This window comes from Melospiza melodia, chromosome 2 (assembly GCF_035770615.1).
Source record: "Melospiza melodia melodia isolate bMelMel2 chromosome 2, bMelMel2.pri, whole genome shotgun sequence".
Classification (NCBI taxonomy): domain Eukaryota; kingdom Metazoa; phylum Chordata; class Aves; order Passeriformes; family Passerellidae; genus Melospiza; species Melospiza melodia.
This window is the reverse complement of record NC_086195.1, coordinates 69029172-69048965: the sequence shown is the minus strand read 5'-3', so window position 1 is coordinate 69048965 and position 19794 is coordinate 69029172. Positions and strand designations below refer to the sequence as shown.

General features: G+C 36.5%; 1 protein-coding gene across 6 annotated transcripts in view; it reads right to left on the bottom strand.

Moving 5' to 3' along the window:
• Window positions 1–19794, bottom strand: part of PICALM (phosphatidylinositol binding clathrin assembly protein) — a 65408-nt gene that overhangs the window by 33340 nt on the left and 12274 nt on the right. For all 6 annotated transcript variants that reach the window (XM_063148747.1, XM_063148746.1, XM_063148748.1 and 3 more), the window contains exons 2-6: window positions 6699–6841; window positions 4471–4546; window positions 3136–3238; window positions 737–830; window positions 126–237 (exon numbers count right to left, since the gene is read on the bottom strand). In XM_063148747.1, the coding sequence (XP_063004817.1) occupies window positions 126–237; window positions 737–830; window positions 3136–3238; window positions 4471–4546; window positions 6699–6841 (528 nt within the window). The remainder of the gene's footprint in view (window positions 1–125; window positions 238–736; window positions 831–3135; window positions 3239–4470; window positions 4547–6698; window positions 6842–19794) is intronic.

Sequence of the window (19794 nt, the reverse complement as noted above, 5' to 3'; positions counted from 1 at the left end):
GAAATAACAGCAAAATTTTGATGTTTCACAGTAAGACTGTTTCAGTTTCTCAAGAGAGCAGCTCTTGTGAATCATTCACTGAGTTCCCCCCAGAGCTGAGTATTGCAGGGAGAAGTTATACCTACCCAAGAGGTTAATAATCCCTTCGTTATATGCCGCGAACAGTCTAATGGCATCTTTGAAGAGGAGCATGAAGGCAGCATTAATTACACCATTTGTAAGTTCATTGCTATTAACCTAGGAAGACCAGAGAAAAAGTTAATTGAACTGGATTGATCTCTTACTGGAAAACTTCTAGTTAAACTTCAGCACATTGTCTCAAGATAGGCTTTCCTGTCATCCCACTGGCTGTTAGCAGAAAGTCACACCATAACTAACCAACAGCTTCTCTCATCACAGAATTAAGTCAAATCATTTTGGCAGATATTTTTGTTAAACAAAGCTAATGTTAACTAACGTAACTAAAAGACAGAGGGCATAAATAATCAGCTTTTCAACAAACAAGCAACTCTTACATAAGGTACACAATAAAAACACAGTCCTTTAGCACAAAGCATTCTCTCCAGTGAGCATTGTATCTATTTTTTCTTGGGGGTACACCAATGAACAAAATGATTTGTGCTCTTTAAGCTGTGCAGATAATATGGAACCAAGTGCAAGACATTTAATCTTAACCTATTTTACATGTTTGTACAAGTTGACTGTATGTTAGAAGTGTATATGCTGCTAAACTTACATTAAAGTCAAGAAGTGCATCCATTTGATTTTGTATAATTGGTACAGTTTTTAAGAGTTTTTCTGTGCTCATTGTTCTCATCACTCCATCAGCCCTGTTGTGAGGAAAAAAAAAAAACACAAAGAAAATTCTTCACATGAATTTTGAAAGCCATTGTTAGTAAGAAGTGACAGAAAATATAGCAGGTCATCAGAGAAACCATTTAAGTCTTTGCCACACAAAGCCATCCTTGTGGTGTTTAGGAGTGGTGCCTAGTCAATGTAACCATAATAACTGCAGCACAGAAAAGCAATTACTTATTTGGTCAAAATGTGACTTCAAGCAGAATTTTTGCTCAGAGAAAATGAAACTAATAGTGTTTAGAAATACCGGAGAGCTACAATGCATCAGGTAACAAGAAAAAAATTTCCAAAGATTATTTTTGAAGCAATTTTTAACGTCTTCTTTTTCCAATCATTCAATTATTATTTTGTATCAGTTTGGATTCTTTTCAACGTAAAGAGGTAAGAAAGAATAAAAAAACACAGCAGCATGTTTTTCAAGCTTTTTCAGAAAGATTCTACAGACTACATGAAATTTCCCTTTAATGGTTGACCACCAATATTTGGTTGTTTATTAATTGCTCAGATTGAATGTACTAAGATTGGCTGCACATTTGAAAACCCCATCAAATTAATACCAAAAATATCCAAGAAAAGCAACAGCTGAGGAAGAGACTAAATCCCCTCAGTGACATGAAACAACTGCTTTCTGTAAGACAAATCAGACAGCCTTGCAGCTCATCAGCATGCACAGAGCAAACCAAATGCTTCTGCAAGCGCAAATCTCATCGTGCATCTTCACAGAACAGTTTGTGGCTGTTCTCCAGGCTGGCAAGCAGTGGGGAGCATGCTGCTTCCAGTTCTCTACTTGTGCTGTATATTTACTGCTAACAGCAAACAGCAAATGCAAGAAACTGAATGGGGCAGAGCATGGGTGTGAGGGCCCTGAGAAAAATGGAGTAGGAAAGGCAGATTGCTGCCATCAGAACAGTTATTTCTACTGCTCACAGAAGCTCCTCCAGGCACATGGTGCAGGCTAAATAATTAATCTCATTAGACCTAAAACACCTGATAAAACAATGGTGTATCTCTTCAGAGCAGCTGCAGCCACCTTACCACATACAAATCTTAAGCATGGAAAACAGTGTTTTGTGTTGTTGGCAATCCAAGCAACTCTAAAGGCAGAATGAGCAAAAGAAGCCAAAGAATCCTCCTTTTACTCTACCATCACACTTCAAACAAAAATGGATCCTACAGTCTTAGGAGGCAGAAAGGATTTGGACAGTGTTCTGAGGCCCACTACAAATGCCTTTACAACCTTAATGCAAAATATCATTTGACAGCCCATCACTACAATTAATTCATTCAATAGTATTAAATTCAGATTTCTGTGGATTTAACATTAAGCTTTTAGTTTCAATATAAATTCACCTATATGGATAATATATGATTTAGATTGGAGTGTCCTATATATACATATATATATATACATATACACACATACATACACATATATATATATACACACATATACATACACGCATATATATATAGGACATCCAAATCTACAACTAGTATTATGCTTTTAAACCTTCAAAAGCACCATATAAAAAGATAATGGACAAAGATGGAAAGACTCAACTACCTGTAATTGGTACGTTTTCTCCAGCCTTCCCAAAGAAGAGCTCCAGATTAATTCCATCATTCACCATAACATGTAATTTACCAAACCACTGGTGCTCTGCACTGTGTTATTTTACATGTAAACAGGTACTTAATCTCAAAATAACTCCTCTTAAACGAGCACACTTTCCAGGGAAAATTTGAATTCCTGTCAACCAACTCAGGATAGCATCTGATGTAAGGTACTGTTAAAAGTACAAATTTACACTGCCTTCAAAAGGTAGTAAACTTCACACAGATATTTTGTGACAGAACAGAGAAACACCAGGAAGGACTGCAAGGTTTTTTCACCTGTCATTTAAGCCTTCCAGAGCTACAAGCACAAATAAATTGCATGGTCCACTATAATACATAAAAGGCAGAGTACATAATCTATTGTGAAAGATTTGTTAAAACTTCTACTTTTTTATGTAGACTTCCAGGCATACCATCTTTCATTCCTTTATATTAAACTGCTGATGTTTAAAGATAAAAAATTACAACAACTGAAGTAAAAAACTTTTTGCTATATACACTTTCAGGCTGTTGGGCCTTGGAGTGTTATGGGAAATATTCAAAAGAGAAAAGGAGTCATTATTGTCTGTATTAAGCCAGAGCTAACGACGATATTTTTCACTAGAATTACAGGACATACAATAACACCTCAAGATCAGTAGAACAAAATGCAGTCCTTACCCTCTTTTTACTTTTGTGAAGTCAAAAGCCACTTGTCTATAGGAAACTGCCTTTTCATTCAAATACCTGCTATACCGCCTGATAAACGTTGACATGTCATAACCTAAAAAATAAGTTTCAGAGGTTTATTACTTACCTAATCAAAGAACAAGAATGTTATTCAAAATAAAGTGCAAACTATTAGCACAAGACAGCTCCATTGACTAGGGAAAACTGTGCAAAAATATAGTCTGAAAATAACTGCGTACGTCACTGTATTCACCATGTAAATCAAACAGACAATACCACAAATATCTAGACAACCTCAAGTATGTTAAAGTTTACACTTCACTTCCTAAGGAAATCACTTCCACAAGCAAACTGAAGTAATTTTTATGCAAGTTCTTTTATATTACAATAGACATTACTATCAAAGAAATTAAATGATGCATTCACAAAGGCATTCACATCAGCTCGGCAACACATTGTCTCATTTGCAACTGAACAGAAAAAAAAGGCTTTGATGGAAACACCACACTATGACAGAAATTCTTCTCTGTTAAGATAGCAGTGATGGGAAATATTTTGATTAACTGTCAATCTAGGGGTATAGACTAAGAAGAAGATCTGTTCATAGTCTATGCTGAGACCATAGAAGTTAAAACTCCAAAAAATGACAATTTGGTAGAGCCTTGGTTATAAGTGAGAAGGTTTCTGTCCTCAGGCAATCACTTTGGCTGCCTGTTCTAGCACACCTGTGGCAAAGATCAGAACTATGTAAGAAGCAGTAGACAAAGTAAGGAACCATCTTAGGAGAAAAAACAATGCCAGCTACAGGTATGGTCAGAACTGCACTGAACTGCAGCATAACAGTTTGGAAGACTATTTCAGTTGAAAAATCCGAACCAGAGAAACAGATATTTGCCCACTGGATTAGTCTCAAAGACAAATGGAATAGTCTTTGATCAATTTTCCAAAAATGTAATTTTAATTTTATTTAGATACGGTTCTTGTCTCACTGATATGATGTAAGTACATATGATGAATTTTTAAAAAATTAATAATCAAAATTGTCTCATTTGGAGTTGTCTATCTCTACAGAAATAAGAGGGATACTGAGATTCATATGTCTAACGAAGTCAGAAGCCTTTAAGTATGCCTGTAAGAAAAGATTCAACATGGTCCTCCAGCACACAGCTCCTGCCACACCATGACAGTGCTTTATTTAAGAAATGCAGCCTGGGGTAAAATGGACAGAAAAGTTACTTCCTAAATGACAGGGTTCATTAGAGTAAGCAAGTTGTCTTTGCTGTTCCTCAGCACATTACTAAATTTAATGAATAAAAGACACCTTACCTTGCAATCCACTTTTGTCTAGGAAATTGCTCAAATTAAACAATGTGTTTCTGGATGCCAAATACTGGATAAAACGCTAGACAAAAGAGAAAAAATTGAATACTTTCACTGTGTTACCAAGGAGAAGGAATTGCAGTAACAACACTAGAAACTTTTTATCCAGGTTACAAAATTCCGCTTTTATGCCTTAAGACTGACTTCAAATCTGGAAACTATTACAAAACCAGCTAAGCTATCAAAGTAAGCTAGTTATTTTTTATGCATAAATCTCTGAAAAAATCCAAGTAGCATTTTGTATGAAGGCCTCATTTTGTTGGAGTTTATTTTAAGCTAGAATATGGAACTCTGAACTTCTGAAAAAAATCCCTTCAAATACATTCTCATTTTACATGCTCATAGTTGTTTCACTGACTTCAATTTTATAACAACTGATTTAATAATGCTAATTAGCAAAGTCATCTTTGCTCAGCATACAATTGCAATGGTACTTAGCTTAAACATGAATATAGGTGATGGAAATGTTAGTTGGCTTATAAATCAAATATCAAACATAACAATTCATGTAAAGCATTAACACTGTATCACAATACTTCTTATAACACTTAATTACAAATTATGTTTCACAAGGTGAAGGATGCCATTTTCATCTTGTAAAGACACATTTAAGATTGTTGACACAATAGGAAAAAAACTTGTACAGAGCTGCTACAAAAATAAGCCAATCATTCAATTGCAAGAACCATTTTGACAAAAGACAAGCAGTGTTGATTAGTCTAACATGTAGCACTTCACTACTTTTACTAGCATACATAAATTACATAGAAAAAAGACTGGAGAAGAGTAAAGGCACTCAGTATCTAGTTGTAAAGGAATTAAAGTTGAAGGCAGCATCCCTGGAGGTATTTAAAAGACACACAGATGTGGCATTTGGGGATATGGGCTAGTGGTGGGCTTGCAGTGCTGGGTTAGCAGCTGGATTTGATTTTAAAGGTCCTTTGTAATCTAAATGGTGCTATAATCTGTTTGCACTCTCATTGTCCAAGTACTACTTCCAACCGTGAAAAATTTCATTTTGAGCAGCAATCTTACCCTCAAAACTCTTGTAATATACTTGGCAAGCAAAATTTGTTTGTAAATTCATAAATATTCTTAATGCAAAGTATTTCAGCCAGTGGTCCCATGAAATACTTTTAATTGCTATGAACTATTTTGATATCAGTTTAAAATTAATATGACTCAAATTGCAAGGTGTTTTGAAAAGTGTCAATTATCCCAATGAAAAAGTTTAAGCTTCAAGCCAACAACAGAAGCTTGCCCTCTTGTGGCTTAGTTAGTTTCACAGAATAGATTTTCACCCAGACCAGCAATAACCTGCAAGTGAAACCAGTATATGTTTAAAAACTTAACCTCCCTCTCCAACCCACACAAGTCAGTCAGAGGAAGCAGTTCCTCTGAATGCAAACTCAAATGAAAAATGTTGGTAATTTGCTAAAAGGATCTTAATTCCAAAGTTCATATAGCTTACCTTATTCTGCAGTAAAAAGGAATGTTTACAAACATTTTCTAAGAAGATCTTGGAAATATTTTTTTTGTTTTTTAAAGACAAAACATTCATGCTGCTGCTATGCTTGGCTTGGTATTCCAAACAATAAGGGCCCATAGGAATTAAAACTGTGAGACAAAACAGGTTTATTCCTTTTTCTGTAACTTGGGGTTATGTTTGTTAAACTGTTCAACTGTTAATAGCTTGGTGTTATTTCACCCTGTCCTAGGGTGACCCTCAAAGCCAACTCATAGGCACACATTTTTTTTCTTTGTAAAAAATTAGGGTGTGATGGTAGAAATTACTTTAGAATGAAGTTATCAAGGAGAAAAGACCATAGAGTTAGCTACAGCATGAAGGCAAAACTGCTTCCATTTTCAGCTTGTAGAATCCCATGTGAGTTAGCTTTTCTTGGGTTTTTTCTCTTTCATCATTAGAATATGAAGATAGGAAAAAAGCACCCTCAGCACTTGGGACATTTACTTTTTACACTAGAATTGCACACTTCGAAGTAGAAACAATGGAAACAAACAGAAAATGAGACTTGTGTTCATGCAGAGTAGGATCCAAAAAGGCAAACCTGAAGATTGTCTTACAAAAAAAAATTACTGGAAGCATTTAGGTGGCATTTACAGGAATGAGGGACTGCAACTGTTCTCAAAATAATACATCACTTTTGTATTACCTCATTTCCATACACCATTAGATGATGGGTTGTGATAAGAGATTTGAAGACCACTACCCAGCTACTGTTGGTAGTTCTTTCAAATAAACTATCTGCCAGTTGTGGGATGTTCACATTCATCTCATTTGTGCACTGGATTAAATCTGCAATACAAAAATTTCTGTTGTTATTATCAGTTCTGTAAAGGAAGATCAGTAATGCTCCCTAAAAAAATCAGTACAATCATTATCTGTAGTAATATTTTTTTATGAAAACTGAGGGGCTTTCCAGCAAAATAAATATCGAAAAGCAGCATGGCTCTGGTCTATCAGAACTTAATAATACAAAGCTCACTCTGCTCACTGCCAAGACTCAACTGCTTTTGCAGCTGCCTTAGAAGTACCATAATGACTTACACTATCTCTGACTAACAACTCTCAGCTTTCAAACACCTAAAGCATTAAATAGCAAAATAATTATTACATGGTACCATTTAATTAAGTTTTACTGGAAGATTATGACTAGAATTAACTGTAATCTCAGATTTCTGGCCTCTTAATGGATCAGTAAATACTTTCCAGCACTGGTTCAAAGTGAGTAATACAAGATTCAAATACTACTTAGTCTTGATAAAATGCAATCAACACCTTCAAAAGGGCAGAGGAAATGTTGAGTGGAAAAAGGAGCCCATAGTAACAATGCCAGAAACTGACAGATTCATTTAGTTCAAACAAAGTTGGATCATTAACCAAAAGGATGGTTAGGAGCTCAAGACCTGAGGCTGGCTAATTAAAACAAAGCTTTCCAATCTCTGTTCAACCTGGACTACTGTCCCACCTGTGTAAACATGGGGAGCTATACTTTCAGTACAACCAACAGAACAACGTCCCATCATCCAGTAACTTATTCCCAAAGGCCAGTGATGGCTTAAGATCACGACACTGCATTGACAAATACAACAGAAACAACTATATGATAATACAGCTCGCTAGTATTTAATATGAAGCGTAACTTAATGCAACATAGCAGTGATGAAATTTTTCTACCATTACCACTCCAAAAATAAACCAGCAAATTTCACTGAAAATGACAGCCCTGTCAAAGGCTGTAGCTCCATAAAAATCAAGACTTCAGAATGTCCTATGCCTTCCTGACTAAGGACTACCAAGGCATACTGGAAACAACCATTTAATCTGAAGGCAAACATTTCACTTTTGAAGACAGTTTTATATCTTCCTATGAACAATCATCCACCTTGAAGGACTCCTGAAAGACAGGACCTTCCTTCAGCCAGAGCAGCAGGTAAGCACAGCTACCACACACTCTGAACTAGTATGGTCAGAACTGAAAAAGCTGCTATTTACATGTTTAAGTATTAAAGGAAGCAAGCAGGAAATGATTTCCACATTCATAAATGTAATGAGATAAACATTCTTTTATCTACAAGTAAAATTGTGATGACTACAGGCATTCATGACCTCCTTTCTAAGTCACGGTTATCTATTACTGGATGATGATTTGGGGCTGTTAAGACAATGCCAGGATATTACTCAGCAAGAGATGTGCTCTGAACTGGATCATCAAAACCAAGCCCTGCAGCTTCTTCACCTTCAGGTCTTCCCTCCTAAATAATAACACAAGCAGTTTTGTGCAAGGCTATCTGGCAGGAACATACATTAAATACAAAGGTACACACATCAACTGGATGTCGAGTGATACATTTTGGCATAAGAGGTGCAAGTGCATATTAGAAAGTGAGAATTTCTATACTTAAATGCAACATCTGCCAGCAAATCAACAGTAATAAAAAATACAAAAGAAGAGGTGGCACTTGAAAATTCACTATCTAAAAACATTAAAAAACCCCACCTGAAATAAATATCCAGCATAGACGATATTTTGTGCTGGGAGAAATGGTTTCTGAAATGCCACTGAACTTTGGAATCATTATCTGTTGCAGTGTATAAAAGAAAACAGGCTCTGTAACCCTCAGAAAATCATCCCTCACAGGACTGATGAGTGTTTCTGTGAAAAGCATATGAATGAACCTGGGGGGCGGAGGGGCAGAGGGAAAGTGCCAGCACATTATGAGGAACCGGTGACCAACTGGGAGAGAAGACAGGCAAGAAGCAAAGTACAGAGGCAACTCCAGCCTCCAGTGGAAGTAAATTTGCCAATGCAAACACGGGAGTCACTACAATACTACAGTTACTACAAACTAAATTTAGTAAAACATGGAATTTCTCCGTCTCCAAAACACAGACTGAACAGATGCACAACAATCTGGTATGTATTAATACCTCAAAGTACCTAAACCATACACATCTCAGAAAAGTTCCATCACTCTGAAATTTATTTTCAGAGTATTTTCATAAGCAATGCTAAATAGGTAAAGAAATATTTGCACAGTTACACCCAAATTAGAACAGCAATTTTTGTGCTAACTATACCATAAGCAGCATAGTACAGACAGCAGAAGATGGTATCCTTCATCCCACACTCCTGCACTACATCCCACACTACATATACAGTGTTCCTATTTATCCTATTCCCACAAACACCCTTCATTAAAGGAGAGGAACAAATATATAGTTATTTTCACATCCTACACTTAACACAACTTGTCTCACACCCACCTATGAAAACACTAGCTATGTGTTTGGAAACCTAAGGGCCCCCAAGCAACAAATCTCTAGACTGCTACTTACTGGAAATGCTACAAGCAATACCACAGGCAGGTGTATAACCAAAGGGTACAGCACTAAGGGGAACAGCTTTTATCTTAGAGCACAAATAGAAACAAACAAAATCATCAAGAAAACAAAGGATAACCCTTGGTAAAAGAGTGATTCCTGTTTCATTGATCATCTTGTCATGGGAGTCAGGGAGAAAGATTTAATAGTTACTCCCATCAATACTACAGAAAGGAAAATCACTTTATGTGTCAATCTTCTGCATTAAGGCCAGAATACCTCACAGCAGAAAAATAAATACTCTCCTGGGAAATAAGCCACCTAAAATCACAGAATTCTGCAATTCTAAAATCTGTTAAAACTTTCACAGTAAGAGACACACAGCATACAGATGTTAGATAAAAAAAGGCATTCCTTATTTCAAAGAAGGCAGCAATTAGCAACAAGAATCTTAAGCTTGCAGCTGGCTGGGAGACTTATTTGAGGGAAGCTTAGACAGCATCAAGTGCACAGTCATATCCATGGATGTGGCTGGGGACAGCCAAGGGAAAAGCTGCCAGGTTGCCCAGGGTGTAAAGCACTTGTTGCAAAGCACAAGAAGTGGTTGAAGGAGGTGGGTTTATTCCACCAGCAAAATACAAGGCTGGAGGCAGAGAGGGCAAATATAAAGACTGCCTTCAATCGGGTATTTCTTGGAGGTTCACAAAAAAAGGATGAAAAGCAAAAGAAAATGGTCAGGCACCAGAGCCTGTAAACAGACCTATAAATGTTCAGCATGGTTTAAAAGCTGGGGTTCATTACAAAACCTGAGATCCCTTCCAATCAAAAGCAATTTACAAATCTATGCAACATCTACACAACGAGAAAATAAAGGCAACAAAAACAGAGAAGTGGCTCACAAAGTAAGTTGAAGTTGGAAAGAGTAGTCCAGCAGGTATTCCTAAGATCAAAAACCTTAGACTTATGTGACTGACAAAACATGCTTTGAGAACACCACTTACCTACCTACAGTATCAAATTTTGGCAGAGGTTTCAGAGGTAAAACTAGATTTTCCAAGAAAACACTTGTAGTTTGTTTTTAAATAGTGTTTAGATTTTATTTTTGTTGTAACAGTTAAAGCTTTCACCACCAAGTGACTTTCACATAATTCAGTTCTGTTTGGGTCTCTTTCCACCAAAGCAAGGGTTTTGCAAGGAATCATAACAAAGGTCTGGCCAACAGACATTTCAGCAACATTTGAAGATTTGCAATTGCACCTGTACCAAAGCAAGCATATTGCCTAACCCTGTTCAAGTTAACTACTGCAAAACATGCAGTACCATACTTACTGTACAATACTCAGGCTTAGAAAAAATTATATACTTGCAACTCCCAACCAAGAGTTCTACAGCCTTTCAACCGTTCAGTCTTCATTACAGGAAAGAGCCAAGTGATTCATTGCCTTCTGCTATTCATAGTTATCAGGTGAAACAAGTATAAAGGTGCAAAGTAGAATAAAAGCAGAACAAGATCGAAGATTCCTACACAAGAGGAGGCAATCACCTACACAAAGCAGTGACTACAAGGCTATGATGATAAAGAATTCTGTCTACTCCAGATTAGGCATGTAGATGTGGATTAGCCAACCCATGGCAAGAGATCATGAGTCTTGACCCACGGCAAACATGAGGAAGGTCAGGCTGGATAATAAAGCACCAAAGGCATGTGTCCCAAATCACCCCAAAGAATGCATGTGCTTTCAGCATGTGCCTGTGTCCTAATGCCTTGTGCAGCACCTCGCTCTGCACCAGGCAGCCTGCTAAGACAAAATTATAAAAAACTGGTTTCCTTCCACACAAACAAAGAACCACAAGGTATCCTGAATGATTTCTCTTCCCAGAAGCTTACTCATATGAATTCACAGTAAGATTCTAAAGAACCGGGTTGAGAAGAGCTTTCATTAACGGTTTTAGTTTCAGGTCCAGTTTCAGTTTACCGTGACATTTGTGGTAACTTGACAAGCAGACTGAATGTAAGCCAGATTTACACACTCCATGTACATGCAGTACCTGATTATTTCCAATGCTTTACCTGTATCTCTCATTTCGAACAATATTTTTATTTGTAAAGTATCAGTCTGAGAACATTTACAAGAGTAAGATCTTCCAGGCCAGAAAGTGTGCCCCACACCCCAGTTACTTCAAAATAGGTCAAGCAACTGTGACAGATATCCATCTTGTTACCTATTGCTTTTTGATCTTTTATGCCACTGACACTACCTTAAGCAAGGAATTGGTTATATCCTGCAAGTTATTGACAGTTGTGCCATTTAAAAAAATATATATAATGGGAGAGACAGTATCCTTTCAGTAAGCAATTGAACTATTGATCATCCAACATGAGTAAAGAGATAGTGCCAAGATCTAAACACATTACATTCTTCAGTTAAAAAATAATAATAAAAGAATATTTAAATGCATATTGGTGGATCCAAAGCATGAGCCAATACACATCAGATTATGTTTACATAACTGGTAAATTTAAAATTTAAGTTAACACAGCAAAGTTGTTTCTTTTTTTAAATACAAAAGGAAATATAAAACATTTATTGCATGAATTAATATTCACACAACTTATGCCCACACAGAGGAGTTCAAGAGAACACAATTAATTTAGTATTGTTCAAACTGAAGAGAAAACATACTAGTGACTGACACTCCACGAGGGAACACTTGTGGCCAGTCACAATGTTGGAATACAGGACAGTGTCTATCCTTGAGATAATTTTACTTAACAGTGTGCATCTGCTTGTGATCAATTCCTCTTTCACCCAAGGCCATACAAAACAATTTTTAGATTTGAGTAAAAGATTTAATAATTATTGATACAGAGCTATTTTCTTTTCCTCTTAAGGGACCATTTTCTCAATGAGACAAAGCCTTCAAAGCTGACACACTCTCATTTTATCATACCTTTGGAAATGAGTGGGAAAAACATTGGTTTCTCAACCCAAAAGGCTGAAACAAAAATAAAATAATAATGGAAAAGACATGGTTATCTACACTGTCAATACTCAAGTTAAATTCCTTTCCTGGCTGCCTAGATTTCAATTCCTATAAGGGTTTTCAAATTATACCAGTTTCCTCTATGTCAGGGTCTCATTTTCTTCTTGTTCTACACAAATATTTGATCACTGGAACAGAGCTGCTCCCTCATTTGGTCAGCAATCTTAATCAAAATGCAAATGGTCTGAATCGAAAAGTCTATTAAACAGCTAAAACATTTCCAAAGGATAGGTGAGAAAGCAGCAAAGTGACCATTTCCCAATGGTCACACAATGACAGTCACACTGTGTAGCACCACTTAACACTGACAAATTCAGGAATTTGGGGAAAATTTCAAAGAGCAGAAGTCAACAAGTTCACATCAAATTAGTTAATGATATGAAAAACTGGTTTTATGCCATTGAGGAGTCAGCCACTAGCCAAAAAGTTCCTTCATTTGATTTTTTGTTAGGAATACAGTTACAGCAAGCTTTTACTACTTCTAAAGAAATTTTACAGGTTTAAGACCAACATTCCCCTGCCTACCCCTAAAGAGCTCATGATCTATATGGCCACATAGATTTTAAATAGTCTTGTTACAGGTTCTGGGAAAGCACACATGACTGCCACATCTTTCCTTTCCAGAAGGACATTGAGAAAGTTTCACAAGAGGGGGGAAAATATGGGTTATTGAGAAGGAGAGGGGGGAAAAATAAAAGAAATTAACATGTTCCAATTACAGTAATGCAACATTTGTCAGCAGATCTTAAATGAAGGAGAAACTGAATTTAGCATCAACAAAGTTTTTCATTGTCTATTTTTATTTTGTTATTTACTGAACTGGAAGTGTCTTTTTAACCAGAGTGGTTTGCATGAAATGTAACATAAAATAATAGAAATATCTAACCCCTGTATATTAGATATTCTTCCCAGTTGTATTTTTTTTTCTTCAAATTTCTGTAAGATCATCTTCCTTCCTTGAATAATTGGCAAATCAAGGTAGTTCCTTATTTTCAAAACTTCAATAAAAAGTTTCAAGTAGAGTTTTTCAACTGGCTACAGATGAAAACAGATATTTTGGATTATGGAGGTTATTTTTTCTATTCACCTTGACATATGACTATGAAGAGTGTGCTCTAATTTTATCCAATTACAAAATTTAAAAAATTAAATGACTTCACAAACACATAACAGTTTTATTCTAGCAAAGTGCTTTGAAAACATTTCTGAAACATATAGAGACAATTTTCTCTAATATTTAAATACTTGGAGGACTTTACTGTGCCAGAAAGAACACTTACAAAAACTTCAAGAAATCGGAATACCAAAATAAGAACAAAAGAAAAGGTTTTCTGTAAAATCTATAATTAAAATCTACTTCTACAGATTAACAGTTCTGACAACTACAAACCCTGACATGTTCAGACCTGATTCTACACATTCCAACTGACATTTTAAAAGTAGATAACTTAATGGAAGCATATGGTAATTTTCTAAATGATTTCCCACTTCTTCCACAGGTGATGTCCTTATTTAAATATGGGAAATAGGATTTGAATGTTCCTGGAAGTAAAGAAGTACTTTCATTAGAGAACCAAGCAATTTGTCTAAAAATAATACTCAGAATAATTCTGAACATTAATGCAAAGTGGTAAAATTGTAGTTTTTAAATAATACGTTTGTAACCAAAAATTAAGCTTGTGCAAAAACGAGGATACCCCAAATGACATACTGGAGTGATCAAATGAAACACAGTGATGGTAAATTTCATTCTGAGCCACTCACTAAAGGACATTTAATCTGTTGAATTTAATCTGAAGAATATTATATAGCAAGTATGTATTTGAACACTGAGTGAATACTTCAGTATTTTCCTAATTAACAGAAAATACCTGTTTGCAGTTTAAAACAAAATATGCCATAAACACTATTGGTTTTAAATTTATCTTCTGAATAAACCCATTTGTACCAAACCACTTTACTAGAAGTAGTTTACTACATCAGATTGTCCCATGGCTTCACCAAAGTCCCCTTGAGAAAGTGGACAAGGACCACACATTTTTAAATTAACAATAAAAATTCTCACTGAGAAATTTTTCTCTGCATATATAAAGCATCTTAACAGCTACATGCACTGACTCAGGAAACAATTTCTGGAAGAGTTAAAGAAATCTGAGAAGTCTCATTCTATTCTGAGCTTTCCATGTTTAAAAAGAACTATGATTTGATCTAATTTATATTAGATAAGCAGGATAAAAAAATGCAGAAAGAAGATTTATTATAATGTTGAATAACTTGCTCTATAACCACAGGTTTATATTTTCATTTAATCAAGCTACATCTTGCCTTTTTCTTCCAACTCAAATGAGACTATCATGTTTTCTCTCCTACTTAAAACCTCTGTTTCTAATTGGAATTCTTACAAATTACTTTAAATCTCTACCAGTAACCCTGTGAACTCAGCATTACTGCCTCGGGTATCTTTAAATAAATTTTTCTCATATGGCAACACTTCCAGCAACTTACTACTGCTGTTTGAGAAGCAGTAATTAATATATTTTCTGCAAAAAAGAGAGTAAAAATTTGTTCAGTTGAACAACTGGTTTCAATGAAGAATTCTCTGAAAAACATTAGTAGTGTCTACCAAAACTCCTCAACAAACAAAGCATTGGTAAAAGAAACAGCAAAAGAAGTTAAAAATAAGGGAAGAACAATTAGAACCATTATGCACACAATTTTCCTTTTTCTTTTCTTCATCTCAATTCCTAAATACTGGAAGGTGCCACATTAACACTTCATTTAATATTCATAATGATTATTCCAACTTCTCCAGTTACAAATATTGTGGAAAAGACAAGTGTGGCTACGTTACCTTTGGAGAATTGATTTCTCAAGACAGACTTTAGCATCACTTTCATCTAAACTTGCCAAATACTCCCATCACATTTTAAAGACTAACATGAAAATACTGTGAAATATTGCCTCAACAGCTCCAGCCACAGACTGTAAATATAACATTCTCATTTCAAATACATTCAAGCTGAACACAATCATAGCTTAGCTCACCTAGATCTTCATCCAAGTTTAACATATGGCAGAAGTTCATTATTTTAGACCAACACAAATGCCTAAGACACATAACTCACAGGATATGTTTTCATGGTAACTCATGACAAATCTGGGTGGTCCCATTCCTGTCTTTACCTGCAAGCATTGACACACTTCCACTGATGACATGCTTATGTCATGTCAGCCTAGTGTGCTTCTCTGAACCATCCTAACTTCTCAGAATAGGAAAATAAAACCCCACAAAAGCCCCTGACCTCAGTGGTGTTGGATGGGATAATGGGGATGACACATGAGGTGACACAACACAGCACAGTTTTTTCATTATCCTACCAGCTAAAAAACCACTCACAAAAGACCAAAACAGGTGCAAGCCATAACAAGAAAAGGAGATGATGACATGCAAAGGTAAGAAGAAAGAGGAAAAGGGGAAGTAGACAAGTCTTTCCACTTTTGGCACCAGTGAGTGACTGCTACCCAACCACGCCACTACAGTCATCCTCTGTCCTTCCAAGATGTCTGCCTTGGCCTTCAGTGGTTACTATACATGTCTACAGTTCCAAGTTTTCTGACATTAATATTCCAAAGTCTGATGTTCTGGTGCAGATTAAAAAATAAATTCCCTTTGTGCTTCTCACTGAAGACTGAGCATCCATACTCCCCATAAAAAACTTTATCACAATGAAAAAACTACTATTTTCTTTCTTAATAAATAACTTTCTTTCAATGTTTCCTAACTTTTCAGTCTTAATTCATCTGACCACCTCGATTTTCTACAGTTTTGCTGATTTGGTGGTTTATAATGAAAATCAAGTGAGCCAAACTTCTTGCACAGTTCCTGCATGTTCAGATAATTCTTCTAGACTAAACTGAACCAAGCATTCATAGAGCACGACACCAATTTATCAGTGTAACTTCATCTTCTAATCTTGGCCTGAAGAGCAGTTGCACACATTCCCAGGACAGTGTAATTCTCTGTTGATACACAATGTGTACCAACATACAGTTATTAACAAAAAACGTCATTAGAACTACATATGGACATATTCTCCAATTTAAGTATTCTCCAGTTGTGGGCAAAGTGATGTAAGCACTCTGTACTAAAGCAGCACTCTCTGGGTCCACTAAGTTTGAAAATCAATGAAAAAACAGACTAAAACCCATGGCTTTTACCTGTACCTATCAGTTGTTATAACAGGAGAGAACTATCTTTGTTAAAATCTTAAAACGCTAAGCAATACAAAAGTATCTAAAATTTATTAGTTACCTTTCTAAGGATTAATTTCCCAGCTGCCACCCACTCTTAAGACTAAATTCTTCCTCAAAACAGAACAAATCAACAATTGTTTCAGCTCCCTGATACTAAGAAATATGCAAGACATACCAAAGCTACTGAATACTTTTGCTCTACCTTCAATTCCTACATACCCTTTAAAAGCATTTTATCATGAAATCTAGTTCAAAATAATTATAATCTCCCACACGTACACTAACACATTATTCCCACTGAAAAGTATCTGTAAACTTAGAGCCTTGATCCTATCTTTACAAACATGCTTAATAAATAACAAGCCTGTGAATCATATTCTAAAGATGATTCTTGATTAAAAGATGAAAAATGTCTGTATCTACCAGCCAACTAAAATGGCAATTCTTGCATAAGCTGTATATTCAATTTGAATATTTAACCCACTGGCCTAATTAAACCAGGGAAAAATCAATATTCTTTTTCACTAATCACATGCTAATTTCAATGCATTCATGAATAAAATTATGAACAGTTCTTTGTTCAAGATTGTCAGTATTTTCAGAGCGCATGGCTGCAAACATTTGAGGATGCACCCATTTCAGGTTCTGATAAGCAAGAAAGCAGGTATGTACCCCAAGGGTTCTATACGAGCACTGCTGTTTAAGAATACATTAGGACAGGTGGTTGGACAGGCTTTGATTTTGAATGACAGCCATTGGTTTGATATTGAAATCAAACCAATAATATCTAATATAGTAGTGTCTAATATTAAATTACTATATTAAATATGAGAATAATTTATAATAATACTTAAGCATCCAATGTAATATTTATAGTGTGAATGGTCACACATAGTGGGTCAATGGAAGCACGATGAACGACATTAGGTGGAACATTTTAACTTCGATGAAGGCTAATTACTTTGAAAATTGCATTGCTCTAACAATGCTTTTATATCCTACTAAAAACATGTAGGTACTTCAAGCAGCCTGCATATGTGAGTTTATCCTATGATTTCACCTTAGATGCATAGAGAAGGCACATAACATGGTTCATAGATAGCTGAGAGATCAGTATGTGATGCCAGATACTGACCCTCAGGTCTCTGCATCACCACGTACACACGGAATGTTACCACACTGTTCTCTGTCCCTGGCAAGAATAGCGCCCAAGCCATCTGCCTTTGCATACAGTAAAGTTTTGGTTATATATGTACTTATAGCCCTCTCTTTCTGCTCCAAAGAACCTATAAATGTTCTATAGCTATTGCACTTCCATACAATAAAAAACAAGTTGTGCTAACAGACATGCTTTTAAAACAAGGCCTGTGAAACACAGGTACACACTGCTGCTGTACTGCCAATAGCACGTAACCAATCCTTGCAGATTGCTCTGGATACCCCCTGCATGCAGGCATAGCACCAACAAATGCCTTACCTGGCAGCTTGCTAGCAGTGCTACAGTGACATTACCATAGCCCAGTCCACAGGAACAGGGAAACCATTTTGTTAATAGCAGACATCACTGAACAAAAAATCCTCAATGAGCATAACTCTACAGTAGTTCTGCAGCAAGGCAACTTCCATCTTTGCAAGAAGGTAAGCCTTTAACCTAACTAGGGTTCACTTCAGTATCTGACCTTCCTCAATCCTGCAAGAAACTCCTAATCCCAACTTTAGCTCACCTGGTTATATGGCATTCTGATTATATCTGTTAAAAAATATACTCAAAGACTGTCAAAGTATCTATCACAAAACCATAGAATGGTCTATGTTGGAAAGGACCCTTAAGATCATCTAGTCCCAACACCCCCACCACAGCAAGGATGTCACTCATGATCAGGCTGCTGAAAGATCCATTGAATCTGGCCTTGAACACTTGAAGGGATGGGGCATCTAGAACTCCTCTGGACAATGTGTTCCAGTGCTCCACCAGCCTCCGAGTAAGAAGTTCTCCCTCTGTCAGTTTAAAGCCATTTCCCTTTGTCCGGTCATTATCGACCCATATGAAAAGTCCCCCTCCCTCCAGCTACTGGAAGGCTGCAGAGAGGTCTCCCCAAAGCCTTCTTGTATCCATACTGAACAACTCCAGTTCTCTCAGCCCGTGCCAACTTCCATCATCTGTGACTTCCTTAATCCTGCATTACCGAGGAGCAAACAGAAAAAGCCTGACTTCGTGCACAGCACGTTTTGGCAGTAAACACTTCCAGCACTCTTTCTGAATCTAAATATGTGTATCTTCTAAATACAGAGTATCCACACAAGGGCAACTTCGGTGTTCCTTAGGATGTTTACCTTCCACACCCTTTTATTCTAAAGACACACCAGAATGCAACGTTGTAGTAGTGATGCACCCTCACAGTAGAGCACAGTGAAACTGAAACCAGTGAGTGTTAACGCCAACCTGACCTCCTGCCACCACATCCCACTGAACAGATCCTCAAGCCAAAGAAATCCAAAGACCTTTGTTACTTTGGAATTAGTCACACACATGTAATTCACATCCTTTTCTCTCTGAACAGCAGTGCACCATCTTTAATTAGATAGTTTAATGGACAAAACCAAAGATAAGAGAAAACCAAAGCCATCTGACCTATGGTTTTCCTACTTCAATACTTGTCTCATTACAGTAGCTCAAAGGTCTTACTCCAGCAAAGTTGTTTGGAATATGTGCCATTCTCTCCCATTTTAAACCAAGATTTTGAAAATTAGATTTCCTTCTGGACAAAATCTAACTCTGAGCATGAATAGCACGTTTTTCCCTGCATGCCTTTGGGAGCTGTCAGGAAGCATGTATTTAAGCTGAAGGAGTTATGCCTCTGTATTTGCCTTCCTCCGTCAGCGCTGAAACTGCCACTGAAGATGTGTGTATCTGATGCACAGTAGGACACATTTCTTGGCAGATATCACCCTCTACAGCTTCTGGTTAACTAGTGGGAAAAACTGGGCTGCCTGGTTAACCACTGGAAAAACCCAACCAAAACCTAAACTTGTAAATGTGTGGAAATAGGTTTCCTTTTGTCAAGAGTCCATGCTAAATACAGAACAGTTGTATTGTTGAGGGAGTCTAAAGGTGTGTCAGCACC